Source organism: Physella acuta, unplaced genomic scaffold (assembly GCF_028476545.2).
Source record: "Physella acuta isolate Inbredline_101_S28 unplaced genomic scaffold, ASM2847654v3 ptg000402l, whole genome shotgun sequence".
Lineage (NCBI taxonomy): Eukaryota > Metazoa > Mollusca > Gastropoda > Physidae > Physella > Physella acuta.
The window spans coordinates 284,659-306,897 of record NW_026731921.1 but is presented as its reverse complement, the minus strand read 5'-3'; the positions used below and the strand labels follow the sequence as shown (position 1 = coordinate 306,897).

At 34.4% G+C, this 22,239-nt stretch overlaps 2 protein-coding genes across 3 annotated transcripts; one reads left to right on the top strand and one right to left on the bottom strand.

The window, feature by feature from the left end:
- Positions 1 to 7,063: 7,063 nt before the first annotated feature.
- Positions 7,064 to 22,218, bottom strand: LOC131942351 (uncharacterized). Of its 2 annotated transcripts, XM_059302182.1 has the most exons (4): positions 22,127 to 22,218; positions 18,517 to 18,611; positions 17,677 to 18,225; positions 7,064 to 7,223 (listed from the first exon to the last, which is right to left on the bottom strand). In XM_059302182.1, exons 2-4 carry the CDS (start codon positions 18,566 to 18,568, stop codon positions 7,153 to 7,155), a joined length of 672 nt encoding a protein of 223 aa, XP_059158165.1. In that variant the 5' UTR covers positions 18,569 to 18,611; positions 22,127 to 22,218; the 3' UTR covers positions 7,064 to 7,152. The 2 variants fall into 2 exon arrangements, with proteins under 2 accessions (XP_059158165.1, XP_059158163.1); XM_059302180.1 differs by lacking the exon at positions 7,064 to 7,223 and having other exon boundaries at positions 16,760 to 18,225.
- Positions 18,666 to 19,518, top strand: LOC131942344 (uncharacterized). The gene is made up of 2 exons (XM_059302162.1): positions 18,666 to 18,675; positions 19,022 to 19,518. The coding sequence occupies exons 1-2, from the start codon at positions 18,666 to 18,668 to the stop codon at positions 19,516 to 19,518; spliced, it is 507 nt and encodes a 168-aa protein (XP_059158145.1).
- Positions 22,219 to 22,239: the final 21 nt, after the last annotated feature.

Sequence of the window (22,239 nt, the reverse complement as noted above, 5' to 3'; positions counted from 1 at the left end):
CCCCCGCCCCCCCCCCCCCTCTCTACGCCTCTGACTGGACTTTACCAATCGTACCTTGTGTGAAAGCAGTAGTTGTGTGATTTCCATTGTTTGGCTTTAGCGTAGCGCTACACACACACGTACACAAATACGTAGATACATGTTTAATACTAGATGAATGACCCGTTGAGGGAGAAATACAACGGGCGCTGGGTTGACAGTGTCGTCTTTTTCTCTAAACCGAAACCAAAATCAGCACTTCAACTTCAAATTTAACAGGAATGTCATTGAAAACGGATTATTATTCCACATCGTCATTTTAACCTAATTTAACCTGGATCTACACGTAGTTACGGCACATTCATACTTAATGTAGTCGAAGTCATACCCCTTAATCCTGCACCTCATCTGAAACTTGACAAAAGTCGCATTCAGAGTTTCTTTCAGGCAACGGGGCCCAGTAGAACGTCCACCGCCCCATAAAACGAAATAGAATTTACACAGAGAATACATTTTTACCAGTATCCCCCCCTACCCTGAAAATTTAGCCCCCCCCCCCCCCCCCCCGAAAATTTCAAGTGCTTCCCCCCCCCCCCCCCCCGCTCCGTGGAGAAGATATTGGTATAAATATGAATGTAAGTATGTGAACGTGTCAGTGTACGTGTTCTATCCTGTCAAATTATTGACATGATTTTTCTTTACTTTATGTGTAAGCCTTATTTTACTAGAAAAATGTATTCATTACCAGTTTTCTACATAACACCCCCGCAAATATTGCTAAGCCAATGATAAGGTGGCTGTTGTTTACTCCAGCTTTATGTTAAGTTCATTGATACCACTCATAGCAGGGCTTGCTATTTTCTTGAAAAAATAATCGGCTACTGTTTTAATGGAATCCCCAAAAGTGTCCGCCCCGACTAGGTTTAAACACATTTGAAAACGTATTGGAACCCAGGTGGTATCATGCAATCGATCGACCGTAGCCCCTGAGACTAGTCTGAAAGCACCATCTAACCCCCAAACATTTCTGTAAAATCAAACTGCCCCTCCCACTCGATGCTTGACGTCACGTACCGTTCAGATCAAATGCCGAATTCAATTTTAAGTGGTCCTAAGATTTATTATAACATTTATATTTTTAACAGGCCATAGTAGATTTATGGCGTGGCCTTTGGGGGGGGGGGGGGGGTCGCGTGCTTCACGTGGACGTGCACCTTGGCGAATCTTTCTGAAGTCAGACCGTTATGTTGCGGATAGCAAGGTTGCGTATTATACAGAAAAGCTTGATTAAATATTTATCTACTTAGTTATGTTGTTAAAATCATCTTGTTGGCAATACGTTAAGCTTTAGAATAATTATACTTTCAAGGGAAAATTTCTAATACTGACTTAAACGATCAAAATGTAAACATTTAGTAAAAAATGTTCTAAAATTACATGGTTTCATTGAGAAAATAGTAATTTTATATTTATTTAAACACATAGTAATCATTCTTTTCCTTCATACGATTGCCGAAAGCTCTCTCCTGATGATCGAGAAATGATTCGTTTTTTAAAAACAATTCTTCATTTGGCTCCGAACGCTTAGCTTCTACATGTAGTCAGTTAACACAAGAAACATTTAAACTTGGCATCACCTAAAATGACTAAACCCCCACATTTCTGTTAATGTCACATTGTCAGCAATATTGAACGTACTAAACAAGTTTGTTTAACGATAATAATTACTGAATAAAACAACATTTATTTTAAAAGTAACATATTTTTTAAGCAATCAATCAGAATTTATTACAGACCAAAACAAGTAAATAGTCTGTAAAATAAACCAGCCTTTTTTTTTTTGAAAACTGTAAATCTGACATTGTCAAATAAATTGAATTCAAGTGCCAGCGGTATCAATCTATTTTAATACAGTTAAAGCTGGATATTGCTTTGTCATAGGCTTCGCCGGTTTTTGTATTGGAGCAATTAGTGCTTGAATATAAATAAATAAACACTCATATTTAATATATATATATATATATATATATATATATATATATATATATATATATATATATATATATATATATATATATATATATATATATATACATGTGTGTGTGTGAGACCTATTAATTGAATATAAAACGACATAGGGATAACAATTAAAACAATATATTTGTTTACCCAGCATTGAGCTTTGAGAAAAAGCACACCTGCTTTAAAGTATAACGACTTAAATGTTACACTGTACTGCCTACTGGTCAGTAATGTTAAAGTTAGTTCATATCAGGCATCAGATAGCCTGCCAGCTCTTAGAGTGAAATTGACAGCAATTTATCGATGGAAGTGGAAGTTGACTTATGACTTTATACTGACAAGTGTTGCAACCAAAAGTCATGATTTAGGTATTACCACTACAGATTCACCTATGATGATTCAGTGTTTATTGTTTTGTTGTTAGGCAAACACTCGGCCTATTGGGACTTGTTGCTGACGTCAACCGGTGTCTTTCCATAATGTTTAGACTTTATGATTGGCTGTATTGAAATCTTTGTTTACCTTAGCAACTGTTGTCATGCAGCTTGGTTGTGCCAGTATTTAATGTGGTGCTTGTTATTTGTCCTTCACAAGGTGATACAAATAGTTGTCAAACACTTGGGTATAAATAGCGGGTAAAGAGTTCGAACATCGATGATATCTTTGAAACAAATCGATTACAGGTAAAAACATATTTGTTTTTAGGTCTGTACAATTTAGCAATTGTTCCACTAACTCAAAATTACATTTTTACGCATTTAAGTTTCACAGACCACCAGTCATTATAGTAATTTATTTTATTATTTGGAAAAAGTGGTATTTTAATTTGTATTACATATTTAAATAATTGGAAGTCGTATCTGTTAAATGTGTTTTATGTATGAAGTGGCCTATAACAACTATTTTTATTAACAGAAAATTATCGAAAATCACAACAAAGAAAATTCAAGTCTGTGTTATATAATATATCTCTATACAGCCATGTAATATGATATTACTCAATGGTAAACTTACACGATCCGTGTGTTTGCAACTGAGATTTATGTTTAAGTTGATAACAATATTTTATTTTTGACAAACCTAGGTATGGTAGAAACATAATTTGAAAATACCGTTACATTTCAAGAATACTATGATTATATGACGTAATTTACACGGAGAAATGAAAACTACATGGACATTATGTAAAAGAGACTTCAAAAGATTAGATTGTAGATTTGGTAACCTGTCATTGTTGCTTCTGATTGTCGACAATCTTATGCGTCTAAACGGAGTAGATGGATTTGTAAAAATATTTTCTGGAAATGATAAAATAATTTAATTTGTTGTTTAATAAAATACACTCTCATCTTTCCTTACAGTTAACTTCAGTTGTTCAATATATAACTTTAATCTCCTCGATATACTTACTGAATGTTTGGTATCTTCAATTATTTTTATCGGAAATAAAAATGTTGTCAAAAGCCAAGCAATCAGTTACTTTACTAATGCGGCCCCACTTTCAGAACATAAATGTAACCAAGATTTAAATCAGTTGAATGAATGTTTTATATTTGCTTGCGATAGTTCACCTAACGAAGCAAATTGCCAGGACAGTTTTGTGCGAAAGTTAAAAAATAACAACAACAACAACTTTAACAAGAGTCTGGTCTAACCTACAACTAGACTTATGACGCGGACACGTGCCTTATATATGTTTGGGGGATAGTCTGTTTGAAAAGAACACTTCGTTGAAAGAATTCGAATGAAAATGTTGTTCGAGTTAATCGCATTACTATAACTATTATATATTCCAAAGCCATATTTTTTTTTTTCAGAAATGTAAAAAGAAGCAGTAAAGCAGTAATCAGATGTTCGGCTTTTAAATATATTGGTAAAAAATAAATGATGCAAAAGTTTCGCTTATTTATTATCTTTAACCAATGAACTTAACATAAAGCTGGAGTAAACAACAGCCACCTTATCATTGGCTTAGCAATATTTGCGGGGGTGTTATGTAGAAAACTGGTAATGAATACATTTTTCTAGTAAAATAAGGCTTACACATAAAGTAAAGAAAAATCATGTCAATAATTTGACAGGATAGAACACGTACACTGACACGTTCACATACTTACATTCATATTTATACCAATATCTTCTCCACGGAGCGGGGGGGGGGGGGGGGGGGGGGAAGCACTTGAAATTTTCGGGGGGGGGGGGGGCTAAATTTTCAGGGTAGGGGGGGATACTGGTAAAAATGTATTCTCTGTGTAAATTCTATTTCGTTTTATGGGGCGGTGGACGTTCTACTGGGCCCCGTTGCCTGAAAGAAACTCTGAATGCGACTTTTGTCAAGTTTCAGATGAGGTGCAGGATTAAGGGGTATGACTTCGACTACATTAAGTATGAATGTGCCGTAACTACGTGTAGATCCAGGTTAAATTAGGTTAAAATGACGATGTGGAATAATAATCCGTTTTCAATGACATTCCTGTTAAATTTGAAGTTGAAGTGCTGATTTTGGTTTCGGTTTAGAGAAAAAGACGACACTGTCAACCCAGCGCCCGTTGTATTTCTCCCTCAACGATTCTTAACTTGTGTGGTGATCATTTAACAAAAGAATGAGGCGAGGTCTAGGTGGCAACTTAAAAACTAAACGTAGTCAAATATGTTTGATCTCCATTTAATGCACCTTGTTAAGACAATGTGTTGAAGCGATTACTTAATAAAGAAAGCAAAACTCATTTTAAAATCCAGAGATGAATGAAAATTGTATTTTTGTCTTATTTCATATATGGAAGAGAAAGTATGTTTCTACACTTTTTAAATATCAAATACAAATTAATTTAAAATGTCTGCGTGGTAATATATAATATTATTTTTTTCACTTTCTTTTTGCGTAGATGTGTTTTGTTTACCAACATTTTAAATTTAAATTGATTACGAGTGATTATTATGTAATATATAATGTTAACATTTTTCGGGCAAACGGCCTTCGGGCAAGTGGCATTCGGGCATTTGTCGCATTCGGGCAAGTGTCCATTCGGGCATTTGTCCGATTCGGGCAAGTGTCCATTCGGGCATTTGTCGCATTCGGGCAAGTGTCCATTCGGGCATTTGTCGCATTCGGGCAAGTGTCCATTCGGGCGTTTGTCGCATTCGGGCAATTGTCCATTCGGGCATTTGTCGCATTCGGGCAAGTGTCCATTCGGGAAATCGGCCTTCGGGCAAACGGCATTCGGGCAAGTGTCTTTCGGGAAAACGTCCGGCTCCCATATAGAACGTGTTAAAAATTCGGCGCCTTTTTTGCTCTTTTCGCTCCCCCTACAACGAAAACCTCTATACGCCTCTGCATCACATGTATAACATTATAATCACTGGTAGTAAGTAAATAAATTCGTGGAATGATTAATTAATTGTTTTAATCAACAACTAAGTTGTTAAGAAACCGGCACTTGCGGGGGGGGGGGGGGGGGGGAAGGGGGGGGGGAATGGGCGGGAGGGGGGGGGCACGGCCGACCATAATCAATTTTTTTATAGTTAAAAAATTAATTTTCTTGCATTTTTGACTTGATGGTTGTTTGTAAAAAGAATACTGTAGCTGCGGTTGGGTCATCTTTATTCTATAGACACCATCCCACGCTCTTGTATATTCTTTATCCCTTTGTTTTTATAGCATTGTGAAAGCTAAGTCCTCCTTCGCCTACAATCAAACACACGCTGTTGTCGGCAACATTCTTATGAAATAAACCGGGAGTGATCAGTAAACACGATAACTTGAGTACCGTTACAGCTAGGTTGATAAAATTTCATATATTAGTTATCAAAATCGTAGATCCGTATCAACTTTTGAGCGATTTCCGATAACCGGAAGTGGTACTTTTTTTACTTTGAATTTTTTAAAAGCCTATAACTTGAGTAATATTTCAGATAGATAAATGAAATTTCAAATGTAAGTAAAAGATCTAATTCTCTACTTTTTGTCAAATTTTGAGTAATTTCCGTTGACCAGAAATTATAATTTACGCTATTTCCGATTTCTCAAAAAACTAATGTAAATTTATAAAGTAATAATAATATTCCACACTATTATGCACATTTTATTTGGCTTTCACATGGTGTGCAATTCTTTTTTCTACGAGATTTTATTCAATTTTAAAAAGTTTAAGTATTTAAAATGGTTTAAAATTCATGTCTATGTCCCGAGTTCCCATGTTTTTTTAATAAGAATATTCGAGAAAGTTTAGGGGAGATCACTCCCGGTTTATTTATACTTATTTAAATGTTTTAATACATAACTTATATTTATTTAAATATGTTTAAATGTTTATCAAAATTTTTGTATTGGTGTGCCTATTTGACATTATATTTTAATAAAGCAATACTAAACAACCGAAATATGTAATATATCTAAAAAGACAATGTAAGCTAAAGTCTATTTCGTTATTCAAAGTAGCGGCTGGGGGTGGCTGAAATTTCCGGGGCGGACACTGTAAAAAGTATCCCACCCCGATTCCCCCCCCCCCCCCTCCCCCGAAAAGATGCCTGGAAGAAACTGCCTTGCTGGCCGATGGTTAGATTAAATAGGGATGCGTTTATCATTCTATTTACAGTGTCCGTAATTAAAAGTCTAAATTTTTAAATGAGATGAATGGGATTCCGCCAGACGTTTGCTTCCTTCCTCAGATCATCGCTCAACCAGGCTTGGAAAACGCAAAGTTAGTTGAGTCGATTCGATTTAGGAATTTATAGCAGTAGAAAAGAACGTACGTGATCTCTTAAGAAGGGACACAACTACAACTTAAAAAAATATTTTTATAATATACTGGTTACTTCCCTTAGACCATTAACTTGCATTTCCTGTGCTGTTGCCTACGCTTTGTGATTAAAACTTTCATGTCTGAGTCCCGCTGTTGTTTAAAAACCCTCACCAATCGCTCCACACATAATGTTTAAGTCTTCTATAATAGCAGTCTAACATACAAACAAATGTTAACCACACCTCCATCAATCACTGCACACAAAAAAACAATGTTGAAACAGTTGGACTATAAAATTTATAGCTTTAATCTCAGTTGCATCAGACATCAATGCATTCATTGATTTGCAGTAACACCATGTTTAGTGACACAAAAAATACATTGATCAGGTTTCTTCAAATCGAAGCTATCAATAAATTGTCATTTTTATAAACTGACTAGCCGTCCAGGCCAGGCCCTGCAGTGGTCTCTGTGAAAAACCTAAGGACAATGAAATGTGTGTTTAGTAATCAGCATATACCTGGTAAACGACTATAGTACCCCAACATATTCGTAGTCTTTTGAACTCACTTAAACGAACGTAGGCGCCATAGAGAACACGGGAAGGCCCGGGGCGCCAAATAGCACCCTGCAGGGTGCCGGAGGACGCAAGGATTTGATACACTTAAAAACTACAGTAACCTTTCTTATCCATAGTCTATTGCACCGTTTAATTTAAAACGAAATTATTCACCATAGCGCTCACAGGATAGCTCAGGGCGCCAAAATCGAACCGTGCAGGGGCGCCGGCGGACGCGCCTGTTTCAATTTAGTGAACAATTATAATACCCCAAGCTTATCCACAAACGGAAAGAAGTAAACATAGAGGACATTTACGAGCTGGCTTCTTAACTGTTTATTGGCAGTATTTAAAATATCTACAACATTGCACTTGATCAATCCCAGCTAATTATTATTATTTTTTTCCCAACACCAAAACAAAGTAATAACAAGTAATTTTTTTTCCCACAATGTAATGTTTTTTTAAAGGGAAGTAATTGTGTTTATCTAATTTATCAAGGGAAGTAATGAGTGCTAAAGGATTAAATGTAAATAATTTTAAGACACAATTAGAACTTTTGTGAAAGGTGATACATTTTTACAAGCTTTTATTACACTCACTTCCTCTGTCTGTCCGTCTGTCTAGATCGAAACGCCGGAGCGAAAATTCGAACAATTCTAGCTGACAGATACAGTTCGTAGTTGGTACGTGGGTCAAGACATGAAGACAATGCATTATGCCATCAAATTTGACTTAATTGGATGCCTAATTAATTTTTTATGAATTAATTAAAATTTGGACCGAATTATAAGGCAGTTCTATCTACACGCATCATGACGGCCGTGTTGGGCGTGGAGCGATGAGGGCTCTACGTCAAAAGCGCGTCATCACGTTCAGTAGGCTGGCGATGTTTTTAGTTGGGTCAGCAGTCTAGTTCTTTACCACTAGACAACGCCATCCCATAATACTGTGACGCGTTTAGTAAAACTAATCATATTATTAAAGCAAAACTGTTTTTCAAATTGTGTATCATATATTTGTTACTACACTATATTGTCTTAACATGCGTATAACTCGTTAATACTAAAAAGTATAAAAATAATAAATACATAAAAACGTTTATGGGCCACTATAATAATAAGTATTTAAACAAGCGGCCCACGCTTTTAATTATAGTGATATAAATAGTAGTGCATTACTACCGCAGATTTATTATATTTTTAAAAATTATTTTATACTAGCCGTCCCGGCCAGGCCCTGCTCTGGCTTCTGTGAAAAACCTTTGTGTTAAAGACCATTACCTGTGTGTTTAGTAATCATCATAAACCCGGCATTGCCCACCCAAACCACAACCAACCAAAAACAACAAAACGCAAACATAACGCTAACACAATTACAAATACAAACGAAAACAAAAACTTAACAACAAACACAACCATACCCACAAACACCAATACAAACACAAAGAAAAAAACAAACAAAAAGCAAACGAAAACAAAAACCTAACAACAAACCCAACCACAAACACCAATACCAACAAAAAAAAAATCAACGAAAAAAGCAAACGAAAACAAACCAAATCCAAACGCAAAACCAACCAAAAACACAAATACAAACCCAAACAAAAAAAAACACAAACAAAAACGAAAAAAGAAAGAACAAAAACGAACCAAATTAAAACGCAACCACTAACGCAAACCCACCTAAACACAAAGAAAACACTAACGCGAACTTAAACGCCCGGGGCGGAATCACCTGTTTTAGCTTAATGAACGACTATAGTACCCCAACTTATTCAGTCTTTTGCACTCACTTAAACGAACGCGCCTGTTTCAATTTAATAAACAATTTTAATACTCCAAGCTTATCCGTAAAATACCTACAACATTTGCACTTGATCAATCCCCGCTAATTATGTAATTATTTTTTTTCCCAACACCAAAACAAAGTAATTAAAAAGTAAATTATTTTCACGGAATGCAATTGTTTTATAAAGGGAAGTAATTGTGTTTTTCCTAATTTATCAAAGGGAAGTAAGTGCTATAGGACTAAATAAAGACATAATTAGAATTTTTGTAAAAGATGATATTTTTTTTAAAACTTGTGTTTAATGAACATGCCGACAATTATTACTATAATTTGAAAAATGAAAATTATTTCCCAACACTTTCAATGGTAATTTTTTAGCTCATAAATTTAGACAAATGCGCACGATAATTTTTCTAACACTTAAAATCGTACAATTCCAACGACATACAAATGCATTACATACAGAACTGAGCTTTATATATTAGACTAGCCGTCCCGGCCAGGCCCTGCTCTGGCTTCTGTGAAAAACCTTTCTGTTAAAGACCATTACCTGTGTGTTTAGTAATCATCCTAAACCCGGCATTGCCCACCCAAACCACAACCAACCAAAAACAACAAAACGCAAACATAACGCTAACACAATTACAAATACAAACGAAAACAAAAACTTAACAACAAACACAACCACACCCACAAACACCAATACAAACACAAAGAAAAAAACAAACAAAAAGCAAACGAAAACAAAAACCTAACAACAAACCCAACCACAAACACCAATACCAACAAAAAAAAATCAACGAAAAAAGCAAACGAAAACAAACCAAATCCAAACGCAAAACCAACCAAAAACACAAATACAAACCCAAACAAAAAAAAACACAAACAAAAACGAAAAAAGAAAGAACAAAAACGAACCAAATTAAAACGCAACCACTAACGCAAACCCACCTAAACACAAAGAAAACACTAACGCGATCATAAACGCCCGGGGCGGAATCACCTGTTTTAGCTTAATGAACGACTACAGTACCCCAACTTATTCACAGTCTTTTGCACTCACTTAAACGAACGCGCCTGTTTCAATTTAATAAACAATTTTAATACTCCAAGCTTATCCGTAAAATACCTACAACATTTGCACTTGATCAATCCCCGCTAATTATGTAATTATTTTTTTTCCCAACACCAAAACAAAGTAATTAAAAAGTAAATTATTTTCACGGAATGCAATTGTTTTATAAAGGGAAGTAATTGTGTTTTTCCTAATTTATCAAAGGGAAGTAAGTGCTATCGGACTAAATAAAGACATAATTAGAATTTTTGTAAAAGATGATATTTTTTTTAAAACTTGTGTTTAATGAACATGCCGACAATTATTACTGTAATTTGAAAAATGAAAATAATTTCCCAACACTTTCAATGGTAATTTTTTAGCTCATAAATTTAGACAAATGCGCACGATAATTTTTCTAACACTTAAAATCGTACAATTCCAACGACATACAAATGCATTACATACAGAACTGAGCTTTATATATTAGACTAGCCGTCCCGGCCAGGCCCTGCTCTGGCTTCTGTGAAAAACCTTTCTGTTAAAGACCATTACCTGTGTGTTTAGTAATCATCCTAAACCCGGCATTGCCCACCCAAACCACAACCAACCAAAAACAACAAAACGCAAACATAACGCTAACACAATTACAAATACAAACGAAAACAAAAACTTAACAACAAACACAACCACACCCACAAACACCAATACAAACACAAAGAAAAAAACAAACAAAAAGCAAACGAAAACAAAAACCTAACAACAAACCCAACCACAAACACCAATACCAACAAAAAAAAATCAACGAAAAAAGCAAACGAAAACAAACCAAATCCAAACGCAAAACCAACCAAAAACACAAATACAAACCCAAACAAAAAAAAACACAAACAAAAACGAAAAAAGAAAGAACAAAAACGAACCAAATTAAAACGCAACCACTAACGCAAACCCACCTAAACACAAAGAAAACACTAACGCGATCATAAACGCCCGGGGCGGAATCACCTGTTTTAGCTTAATGAACGACTATAGTACCCCAACTTATTCACAGTCTTTTGCACTCACTTAAACGAACGCGCCTGTTTCAATTTAATAAACAATTTTAATACTCCAAGCTTATCCGTAAAATACCTACAACATTTGCACTTGATCAATCCCCGCTAATTATGTAATTATTTTTTTTCCCAACACCAAAACAAAGTAATTAAAAAGTAAATTATTTTCACGGAATGCAATTGTTTTATAAAGGGAAGTAATTGTGTTTTTCCTAATTTATCAAAGGGAAGTAAGTGCTATAGGACTAAATAAAGACATAATTAGAATTTTTGTAAAAGATGATATTTTTTTTAAAACTTGTGTTTAATGAACATGCCGACAATTATTACTGTAATTTGAAAAATGAAAATTATTTCCCAACACTTTCAATGGTAATTTTTTAGCTCATAAATTTAGACAAATGCGCACGATAATTTTTCTAACACTTAAAATCGTACAATTCCAACGACATACAAATGCATTACATACAGAACTGAGCTTTATATATTAGACTAGCCGTCCCGGCCAGGCCCTGCTCTGGCTTCTGTGAAAAACCTTTCTGTTAAAGACCATTACCTGTGTGTTTAGTAATCATCCTAAACCCGGCATTGCCCACCCAAACCACAACCAACCAAAAACAACAAAACGCAAACATAACGCTAACACAATTACAAATACAAACGAAAACAAAAACTTAACAACAAACACAACCACACCCACAAACACCAATACAAACACAAAGAAAAAAACAAACAAAAAGCAAACGAAAACAAAAACCTAACAACAAACCCAACCACAAACACCAATACCAACAAAAAAAAATCAACGAAAAAAGCAAACGAAAACAAACCAAATCCAAACGCAAAACCAACCAAAAACACAAATACAAACCCAAACAAAAAAAAACACAAACAAAAACGAAAAAAGAAAGAACAAAAACGAACCAAATTAAAACGCAACCACTAACGCAAACCCACCTAAACACAAAGAAAACACTAACGCGATCATAAACGCCCGGGGCGGAATCACCTGTTTTAGCTTAATGAACGACTATAGTACCCCAACTTATTCACAGTCTTTTGCACTCACTTAAACGAACGCGCCTGTTTCAATTTAATAAACAATTTTAATACTCCAAGCTTATCCGTAAAATACCTACAACATTTGCACTTGATCAATCCCCGCTAATTATGTAATTATTTTTTTTCCCAACACCAAAACAAAGTAATTAAAAAGTAAATTATTTTCACGGAATGCAATTGTTTTATAAAGGGAAGTAATTGTGTTTTTCCTAATTTATCAAAGGGAAGTAAGTGCTATAGGACTAAATAAAGACATAATTAGAATTTTTGTAAAAGATGATATTTTTTTTAAAACTTGTGTTTAATGAACATGCCGACAATTATTACTGTAATTTGAAAAATGAAAATTATTTCCCAACACTTTCAATGGTAATTTTTTAGCTCATAAATTTAGACAAATGCGCACGATAATTTTTCTAACACTTAAAATCGTACAATTCCAACGACATACAAATGCATTACATACAGAACTGAGCTTTATATATTAGACTAGCCGTCCCGGCCAGGCCCTGCTCTGGCTTCTGTGAAAAACCTTTCTGTTAAAGACCATTACCTGTGTGTTTAGTAATCATCCTAAACCCGGCATTGCCCACCCAAACCACAACCAACCAAAAACAACAAAACGCAAACATAACGCTAACACAATTACAAATACAAACGAAAACAAAAACTTAACAACAAACACAACCACACCCACAAACACCAATACAAACACAAAGAAAAAAACAAACAAAAAGCAAACGAAAACAAAAACCTAACAACAAACCCAACCACAAACACCAATACCAACAAAAAAAAATCAACGAAAAAAGCAAACGAAAACAAACCAAATCCAAACGCAAAACCAACCAAAAACACAAATACAAACCCAAACAAAAAAAAACACAAACAAAAACGAAAAAAGAAAGAACAAAAACGAACCAAATTAAAACGCAACCACTAACGCAAACCCACCTAAACACAAAGAAAACACTAACGCGATCATAAACGCCCGGGGCGGAATCACCTGTTTTAGCTTAATGAACGACTATAGTACCCCAACTTATTCACAGTCTTTTGCACTCACTTAAACGAACGCGCCTGTTTCAATTTAATAAACAATTTTAATACTCCAAGCTTATCCGTAAAATACCTACAACATTTGCACTTGATCAATCCCCGCTAATTATGTAATTATTTTTTTTCCCAACACCAAAACAAAGTAATTAAAAAGTAAATTATTTTCACGGAATGCAATTGTTTTATAAAGGGAAGTAATTGTGTTTTTCCTAATTTATCAAAGGGAAGTAAGTGCTATAGGACTAAATAAAGACATAATTAGAATTTTTGTAAAAGATGATATTTTTTTTAAAACTTGTGTTTAATGAACATGCCGACAATTATTACTGTAATTTGAAAAATGAAAATTATTTCCCAACACTTTCAATGGTAATTTTTTAGCTCATAAATTTAGACAAATGCGCACGATAATTTTTCTAACACTTAAAATCGTACAATTCCAACGACATACAAATGCATTACATACAGAACTGAGCTTTATATATTAGACTAGCCGTCCCGGCCAGGCCCTGCTCTGGCTTCTGTGAAAAACCTTTCTGTTAAAGACCATTACCTGTGTGTTTAGTAATCATCCTAAACCCGGCATTGCCCACCCAAACCACAACCAACCAAAAACAACAAAACGCAAACATAACGCTAACACAATTACAAATACAAACGAAAACAAAAACTTAACAACAAACACAACCACACCCACAAACACCAATACAAACACAAAGAAAAAAACAAACAAAAAGCAAACGAAAACAAAAACCTAACAACAAACCCAACCACAAACACCAATACCAACAAAAAAAAATCAACGAAAAAAGCAAACGAAAACAAACCAAATCCAAACGCAAAACCAACCAAAAACACAAATACAAACCCAAACAAAAAAAACACAAACAAAAACGAAAAAAGAAAGAACAAAAACGAACCAAATTAAAACGCAACCACTAACGCAAACCCACCTAAACACAAAGAAAACACTAACGCGAATATAAACGCCCGGGGCGGAATCACCTGTTTTAGCTTAATGAACAACTATAGTACCCCAACTTATTCACAGTCTTTTGCACTCACTTAAACGAACGCGCCTGTTTCAATTTAATAAACAATTTTAATACTCCAAGCTTATCCGTAAAATACCTACAACATTTGCACTTGATCAATCCCCGCTAATTATGTAATTATTTTTTTTCCCAACACCAAAACAAAGTAATTAAAAAGTAAATTATTTTCACGGAATGCAATGGTTTTATAAAGGGAAGTAATTGTGTTTTTCCTAATTTATCAAAGGGAAGTAAGTGCTATAGGACTAAATAAAGACATAATTAGAATTTTTGTAAAAGATGATATTTTTTTTAAAACTTGTGTTTAATGAACATGCCGACAATTATTACTATAATTTGAAAAATGAAAATTATTTCCCAACACTTTCAATAGTAATTTTTTAGCTCATAAATTTAGACAAATGCGCACGATAATTTTTCTAACACTTAAAATCGTACAATTCCAACGACATACAAATGCATTACATACAGAACTGAGCTTTATATATTAGACTAGCCGTCCCGGCCAGGCCCTGCTCTGGCTTCTGTGAAAAACCTTTCTGTTAAAGACCATTACCTGTGTGTTTAGTAATCATCATAAACCCGGCATTGCCCACCCAAACCACAACCAACCAAAACCAAAACAACAAAACGCAAACATAACGCTAACACAATTACAAATACAAACGAAAACAAAAACTTAACAACAAACACAACCACACCCACAAACACCAATACAAACACAAAGAAAAAAACAAACAAAAAGCAAACGAAAACAAAAACCTAACAACAAACCCAACCACAAACACCAATACCAACAAAAAAAAATCAACGAAAAAAGCAAACGAAAACAAACCAAATCCAAACGCAAAACCAACCAAAAACACAAATACAAACCCAAACAAAAAAAACACAAACAAAAACGAAAAAAGAAAGAACAAAAACGAACCAAATTAAAACGCAACCACTAACGCAAACCCACCTAAACACAAAGAAAACACTAACGCGAATATAAACGCCCGGGGCGGAATCACCTGTTTTAGCTTAATGAACAACTATAGTACCCCAACTTATTCACAGTCTTTTGCACTCACTTAAACGAACGCGCCTGTTTCAATTTAATAAACAATTTTAATACTCCAAGCTTATCCGTAAAATACCTACAACATTTGCACTTGATCAATCCCCGCTAATTATGTAATTATTTTTTTTCCCAACACCAAAACAAAGTAATTAAAAAGTAAATTATTTTCACGGAATGCAATGGTTTTATAAAGGGAAGTAATTGTGTTTTTCCTAATTTATCAAAGGGAAGTAAGTGCTATAGGACTAAATAAAGACATAATTAGAATTTTTGTAAAAGATGATATTTTTTTTAAAACTTGTGTTTAATGAACATGCCGACAATTATTACTATAATTTGAAAAATGAAAATTATTTCCCAACACTTTCAATAGTAATTTTTTAGCTCATAAATTTAGACAAATGCGCACGATAATTTTTCTAACACTTAAAATCGTACAATTCCAACGACATACAAATGCATTACATACAGAACTGAGCTTTATATATTAGACTAGCCGTCCCGGCCAGGCCCTGCTCTGGCTTCTGTGAAAAACCTTTCTGTTAAAGACCATTACCTGTGTGTTTAGTAATCATCATAAACCCGGCATTGCCCACCCAAACCACAACCAACCAAAACCAAAACAACAAAACGCAAACATAACGCTAACACAATTACAAATACAAACGAAAACAAAAACTTAACAACAAACACAACCACACCCACAAACACCAATACAAACACAAAGAAAAAACAAACAAAAAAGCAAACGAAAACAAAAACCTAACAACAAACCCAACCACAAACACCAATACCAACAAAAAAAAAATCAACGAAAAAAGCAAACGAAAACAAACCAAATCCAAACGCAAAACCAACCAAAAACACAAATACAAACCCAAACAAAAAAAACACAAACAAAAACGAAAAAAGAAAGAACAAAAACGAACCAAATTAAAACGCAACCACTAACGCAAACCCACCTAAACACAAAGAAAACACTAACGCGAACATAAACGCCCGGGGCGGAATCACCTGTTTTAGCTTAATGAACGACTATAGTACCCCAACTTATTCACAGTCTTTTGCACTCACTTAAACGAACGCGCCTGTTTCAATTTAATAAACAATTTTAATACTCCAAGCTTATCCGTAAAATACCTACAACATTTGCACTTGATCAATCCCCGCTAATTATGTAATTATTTTTTTTCCCAACACCAAAACAAAGTAATTAAAAAGTAAATTATTTTCACGGAATGCAAAGGTTTTATAAAGGGAAGTAATTGTGTTTTTCCTAATTTATCAAAGGGAAGTAAGTGCTATAGAACTAAATAAAGACATAATTAGAATTTTTGTAAAAGATGATATTTTTTTTAAAACTTGTGTTTAATGAACATGCCGACAATTATTACTATAATTTGAAAAATGAAAATTATTTCCCAACACTTTCAATAGTAATTTTTTAGCTCATAAATTTAGACAAATGCGCACGATAATTTTTCTAACACTTAAAATCGTACAATTCCAACGACATACAAATGCATTACATACAGAACTGAGCTTTATATATTAGATTTAATAAAAATAGTATTATTTTCTTCTTTTTAGTGCATTTATAAAAGCTTGTAATTATAAACGTTTTTATGTATTTTTTATTAAAAAAATTGTTTGATAAACATGACATCGGTTAAATAGTAACACGAAATTTCACTGTTGTTAATTAATGCCTCCCTGCATTAGATATTCTCTAGTCCCGAAAGGCTAAACACAAATGCTAATATTTCAACAAAGACTGTAATTTATCATCAGACAAAGATAAAATCCAATCAATATTTTCCATATTCCCCTCGCGCAAACGTTTAATGTGCAGATTTTCTCCAGTAAAACTAAAATCACAATCCATTTGGGCAGTGCTGTAGTTAATGCCACTAGAGTTGACCCCCGTGTGTTTATGGTCAGTCCACCCCAGCCTGTATACAGAAGCCCCACTGCTACCTGGGCATGTACAAGTTGTGTACGTGTACCTGGTGTAACCGGGGGATCTAGGTACATCTTGCCTGTGTACCCAGTGACCTACAGAGACCTGCTTAGAACAACCATGAGGATGTGACACTATAATGGCCACCTTGTCCACCTCATTCTTACTGGCGTATTTTTTCTGTACTTTACCCCACACTTCCTCAAACCTCCAAATTACATTCAACAGTTTTTGCCCAATTTCTAAGTCGTGGGTTACACAAACCAACATACAGAAATCTTGGTCAGTTGTTGATATCCCACACGCCTTCCATCCATAAATCTTGACCACTGGACTTTGATCATCATCAAACCATAACCTACAGCTGGACTGTCTCGCCTCAGTTGAGTCAAAGATCACGTGTCTGGCTGTCGACACCCACACCTGACACCATTTGTTCTGTGGCCTGGCAGAGCTTTTGCATTCCGGACATGGACAAGTTGTATCCTTTATACGTCTCACCATCCATACTGCCCCTGTTCCTGTTCTTAATACGTTTTTCCCCCTGATATTGTAGAAAGGATATGGATCTTTAGTACAAAACACAACTTCCGGTCTGTTTGTACTTGTAAACTTAACGGCTATCCTGACAGTTAGGTAACTAAAGGCATTAATGACGTCATAGATGTCACTATCCTGGTAACCGGGAGGAAGATGTTCTTTTCTAAACTTTTTTACAGGAATAAACCCTGTATGGCCAGGATTTTTCTTACAGTTTGCCACGTGTGTGTGTAGATCTGCCTCAGTTTGGCCTTTCAGACATTCCTGTACCTCATGGGTTCCTGTTGAGGTAAATATATTAAATAAACTTAAATTTTATTATTATAAAGAATTACTAAAGTATTATACACATGCTGTCACTGTTTATAATTATAATTTATAAAGCATACATACAAATGCGCACAAAAAGGTAACATGTTCTCATAAACACCAAGCTATTGAAAAAAAAATAATGTAATATTTAAATTGACTTCCGGGGCAAAAAAAAATAGCTTTTTCAATTCTGAAATTCTCTTACCTATTTTTTGTGTGTGCTCTAATTATGCTAGATTATGCCTAGATAACTAACATACCTCTAAAATGATCTGTTACATCTGTTTTTTCAGTAAAATCCTTGGCTGCCATTTTCAAATTCACATTTCATTTAAACATCACCCTTTTTTATATTCTGTTGGCGAAACATTGATATTAAAAATTAAATAACCTAGAGTATTGTCTAATCATGGTTCACAGTAATTAAGCAAATGAAGTCATATCATGGTCATTGTATAGAACACGATGGGATTGTTGGAAATTTTTCATAATCAAAATTTGGTTACGATTAACCAACATTAGGTTGGCTTTGAACTAAACGATTTAGTTCAATAAATGTGTTTTTTCTGAGTGAAAAGGATAGATTTAAATTAGATTTAATTTAGGCCGATGTAGAGGGGTTCAAATTTAATGGGCACGGTATAAGCCTTTCCATTTAAATACATCTGTGGGTCTAAAATGATGGAGGATGAGAGAAGATGAGTAAGAAGTAATACAATTGATCGTCCCCACACCAACATCAGCTGTTTCCCACACCATCATCAGCTGTTACCCACATCAGCTGTTGCCCACAGCAACATCAGCTGTTGCCCACACCAACATCAGCTGTTGCCCACACCATCATCAACTGTTTCCCACAGCAACATCAGCTGTTGCCCACACCATCATCAGCTGTTACCCACATCAGCTGTTGCCCACAGCAACATCAGCTGTTGCCCACACCATCATCAGCTGTTGCCCACACCAACATCAGCTGTTATCCACACCAACATCAGCTGTTGCCCACACCAACATCAGCTGTTGCCCACACCAACTTTTTCCCACAGCAACATCAGCTGTTGCCCACAGCAACATCAGCTGTTGCCCACACCAACATCAGCTGTTTCCCACACCAACTTTTCCCCACACCAACATCAGCTGTTACACACACCAACATCAGCTGTTACCCACACCAACTTTTTCCCACACAAACATCAGCTGTTGCACACAGCAACATCAGCTGTTGCACACACCAACATCAGCTGGGTGAACTCAGCCATTGAGTTCACAAAGAAGGATTTCGTTAAATAAAAGAATATTACAAAGAATATATCCCAAGAAAAACGATTTACCCCACACAGAACAATATAGTAGCTAATTCACAACTAAATTGTCTGTTTTCTTGATTTTTACTACAAATAATATCAGACTTTTAACTTAGACTAGACTTTTCTTAATTCTTAATAATTAAATTGCTAATGCAATATACGCTAAATGATGTAGTTGTCAGGCCGTTTTTATGATTTAGCTCTACACCCCACCCATCGTCATTCAGAGTCATAGGAAGGCATACCCAACACCCTGCTTTTCTCCAGACAATCGAAAAAAAAACGTCCCAGTTTTTAAACATTACTGACCACAGCCACTTTGTATTTAGGCCTACATTTTTTAAAACACCACAGATATTTTCAAATAACTTTTATCATATTAATTTGCCGGGGTCCTTAACATTAAATTTAATTTAGAATTTGTACTAAAGTCTTTACAAATGCTAACCATGAGTCAAACTAAGTTAACAAATAATATTTTATTATTGACGAAATGTGACTTCACACGTTTTGTCCCCCCCCCCCTCACCGACCCACCACTCCCACGTAGGCCTAATTATTTTTTTATACATCATTCGCAGTAATCAATACGAAGTAATACTATAGTTATTATACATACATCAATCTGTTCTATAGGTAGAGCTATTAGGCCGATAGTTATACTACTTATACAATTTACAATTACTATTAGACTATTTAGTATTTAGTATTTAGGCCTACTTTTTTATTTATTTTTTAAATTTTAAATAACAATAATAGTAATAGCATGATTAATATATCGTACTAGATCAAGATATTCTAGATCTAGTTAGAAAATAGTATTAAGATTAAGTAGGGCCTGAGTATTAAAGTATTAGTAGGGATTTAGGTAAAAAAACACTAATCATCATATAAAAATAAAAATTACATATTCTTGTAGAGCTCAACAAAATGAAAACAAAACAAAAAAGATTTTTTGTCTAGCTCAAATAGTTTTTTTTTTGCGAATTTCTTTGTGAGGGGTGGAATCCCCTTGCTTTAGCATTGGCCAATTGTGACAAGTCATGGTATACCTGAATAAATTGAGCATAGTTATTTTACTTGCAGTTGTATTTTGTTCATATTTGCAGAGTTTAACTAGAATGATATATAGAACTTGTAAATGCTGTTGAAATTAATAAAAATAATACAGAACTTATATTTTTGTGTTGGCTTCCTCCCATAACCCCAAAAAACTGTGTGCTGCGCAAATATGAAAATGTTTCTAAAGCCATATTTTATATAAATACAGCAAATGAAAGAACTACAAAGTTAGAAATCTAAAGTAAATGACTTGAACACTGTTATGTGCATATAATTGCCTCATTATTTTGGGCAGGTGAAGTAGAGTCCATCTTTAAGCCATTTTGTTATAAAACTGCTGCGCAAATATGAAAATGTTTCTAAAGCAATATTTTATATAAATACAGTGAATGAAAGAACTCCATAGTCAGAAATCTAAAGTAAATGACTTGAACACTGTAATGTGTCTATAACTGCCTTGTTATTTTGGGCAGGTGAAGTAGAGTCCATATAAAAGCCATTTTGTAATAAGTGAAATGAAGTTATCAGATCAATGTTTTTATGTGTGAATTGTGTATGGATTCTGATTTTCAGCATATAACTATATCTAAGGGTAAGTAGAACTTGAATACTTAAAATTACAGTTAGCACAATGCTAGTGTATAGCAACAGACAGGTAACCTAGATCTAGGTCTGACTCTCGTCAGTCTAGAGTCTAGTCTGACAAAATTGGATTTTTAGGAAAAACATATTCTGCAAAACTAGAACTAGAGCTGAAAAAATTAAAGATGGGTATGTAAATATATTTTGAAATAAAAAATTAGATTTGTTTGCACATGCCATAAGAATGCTGTTATTAGTTGATCAAACTTAAAGGCAGGAAGATCGGGATGAAAAAATATAACAATGGTGGCAGCGTGACCTACATACAGTGACTACGTTCGGAGGGGTATAACTAATGTCGGAGTCAAAATATCCAAAAACAAATTTCATTTCCAATTACTTAAGATATGTCTGATCAGTAATCTACTCTCATCTAGAGGAATCTTTTAAAAAATCGAGATTCCAACGTATTTGAAACTAACCTTGATACAGAGGGAAGACCAAAGCAGAGACAGCATGCAATCAGGTCGCAAAGCCATTAAAACTAAGGGATAACCACTCTTCTTTTTAATTAACCTTAGGAAATGACCTTTTAAACTTAATTAATTACCATAAATTAAAAACTTATTAGTATGCAAAACCAAATCTCGTGGGTCCGGTATCAGAAAGTAATGGGCGATTTCGGGTCATGTTTTTACCGCGAACTCGGCGGATGCCGACAACCCTAGTATTAGATCTAGATTCTAGTATTCTTACTAGCTAGAGTCTAGAATGTACATTAATGATTAATATAATTATTATAATATAGGGCCCTAACTTCAATTAATTAATTTAATATCGTCATATAGATTATTCATTAATAAATTATTATTATTGCTGTTGATAAGTAAAAAATTGATAAATAAAAAAAAATACTTACAATAGCTTTAGAGATTGTGCATGCTATGTCACAAATTCTGCATATCATAAGAATAAGTAAAGACAAAGATGTTTCGAGTGAGTAATGAAAAATCCAATTGGATCTATTTTGGG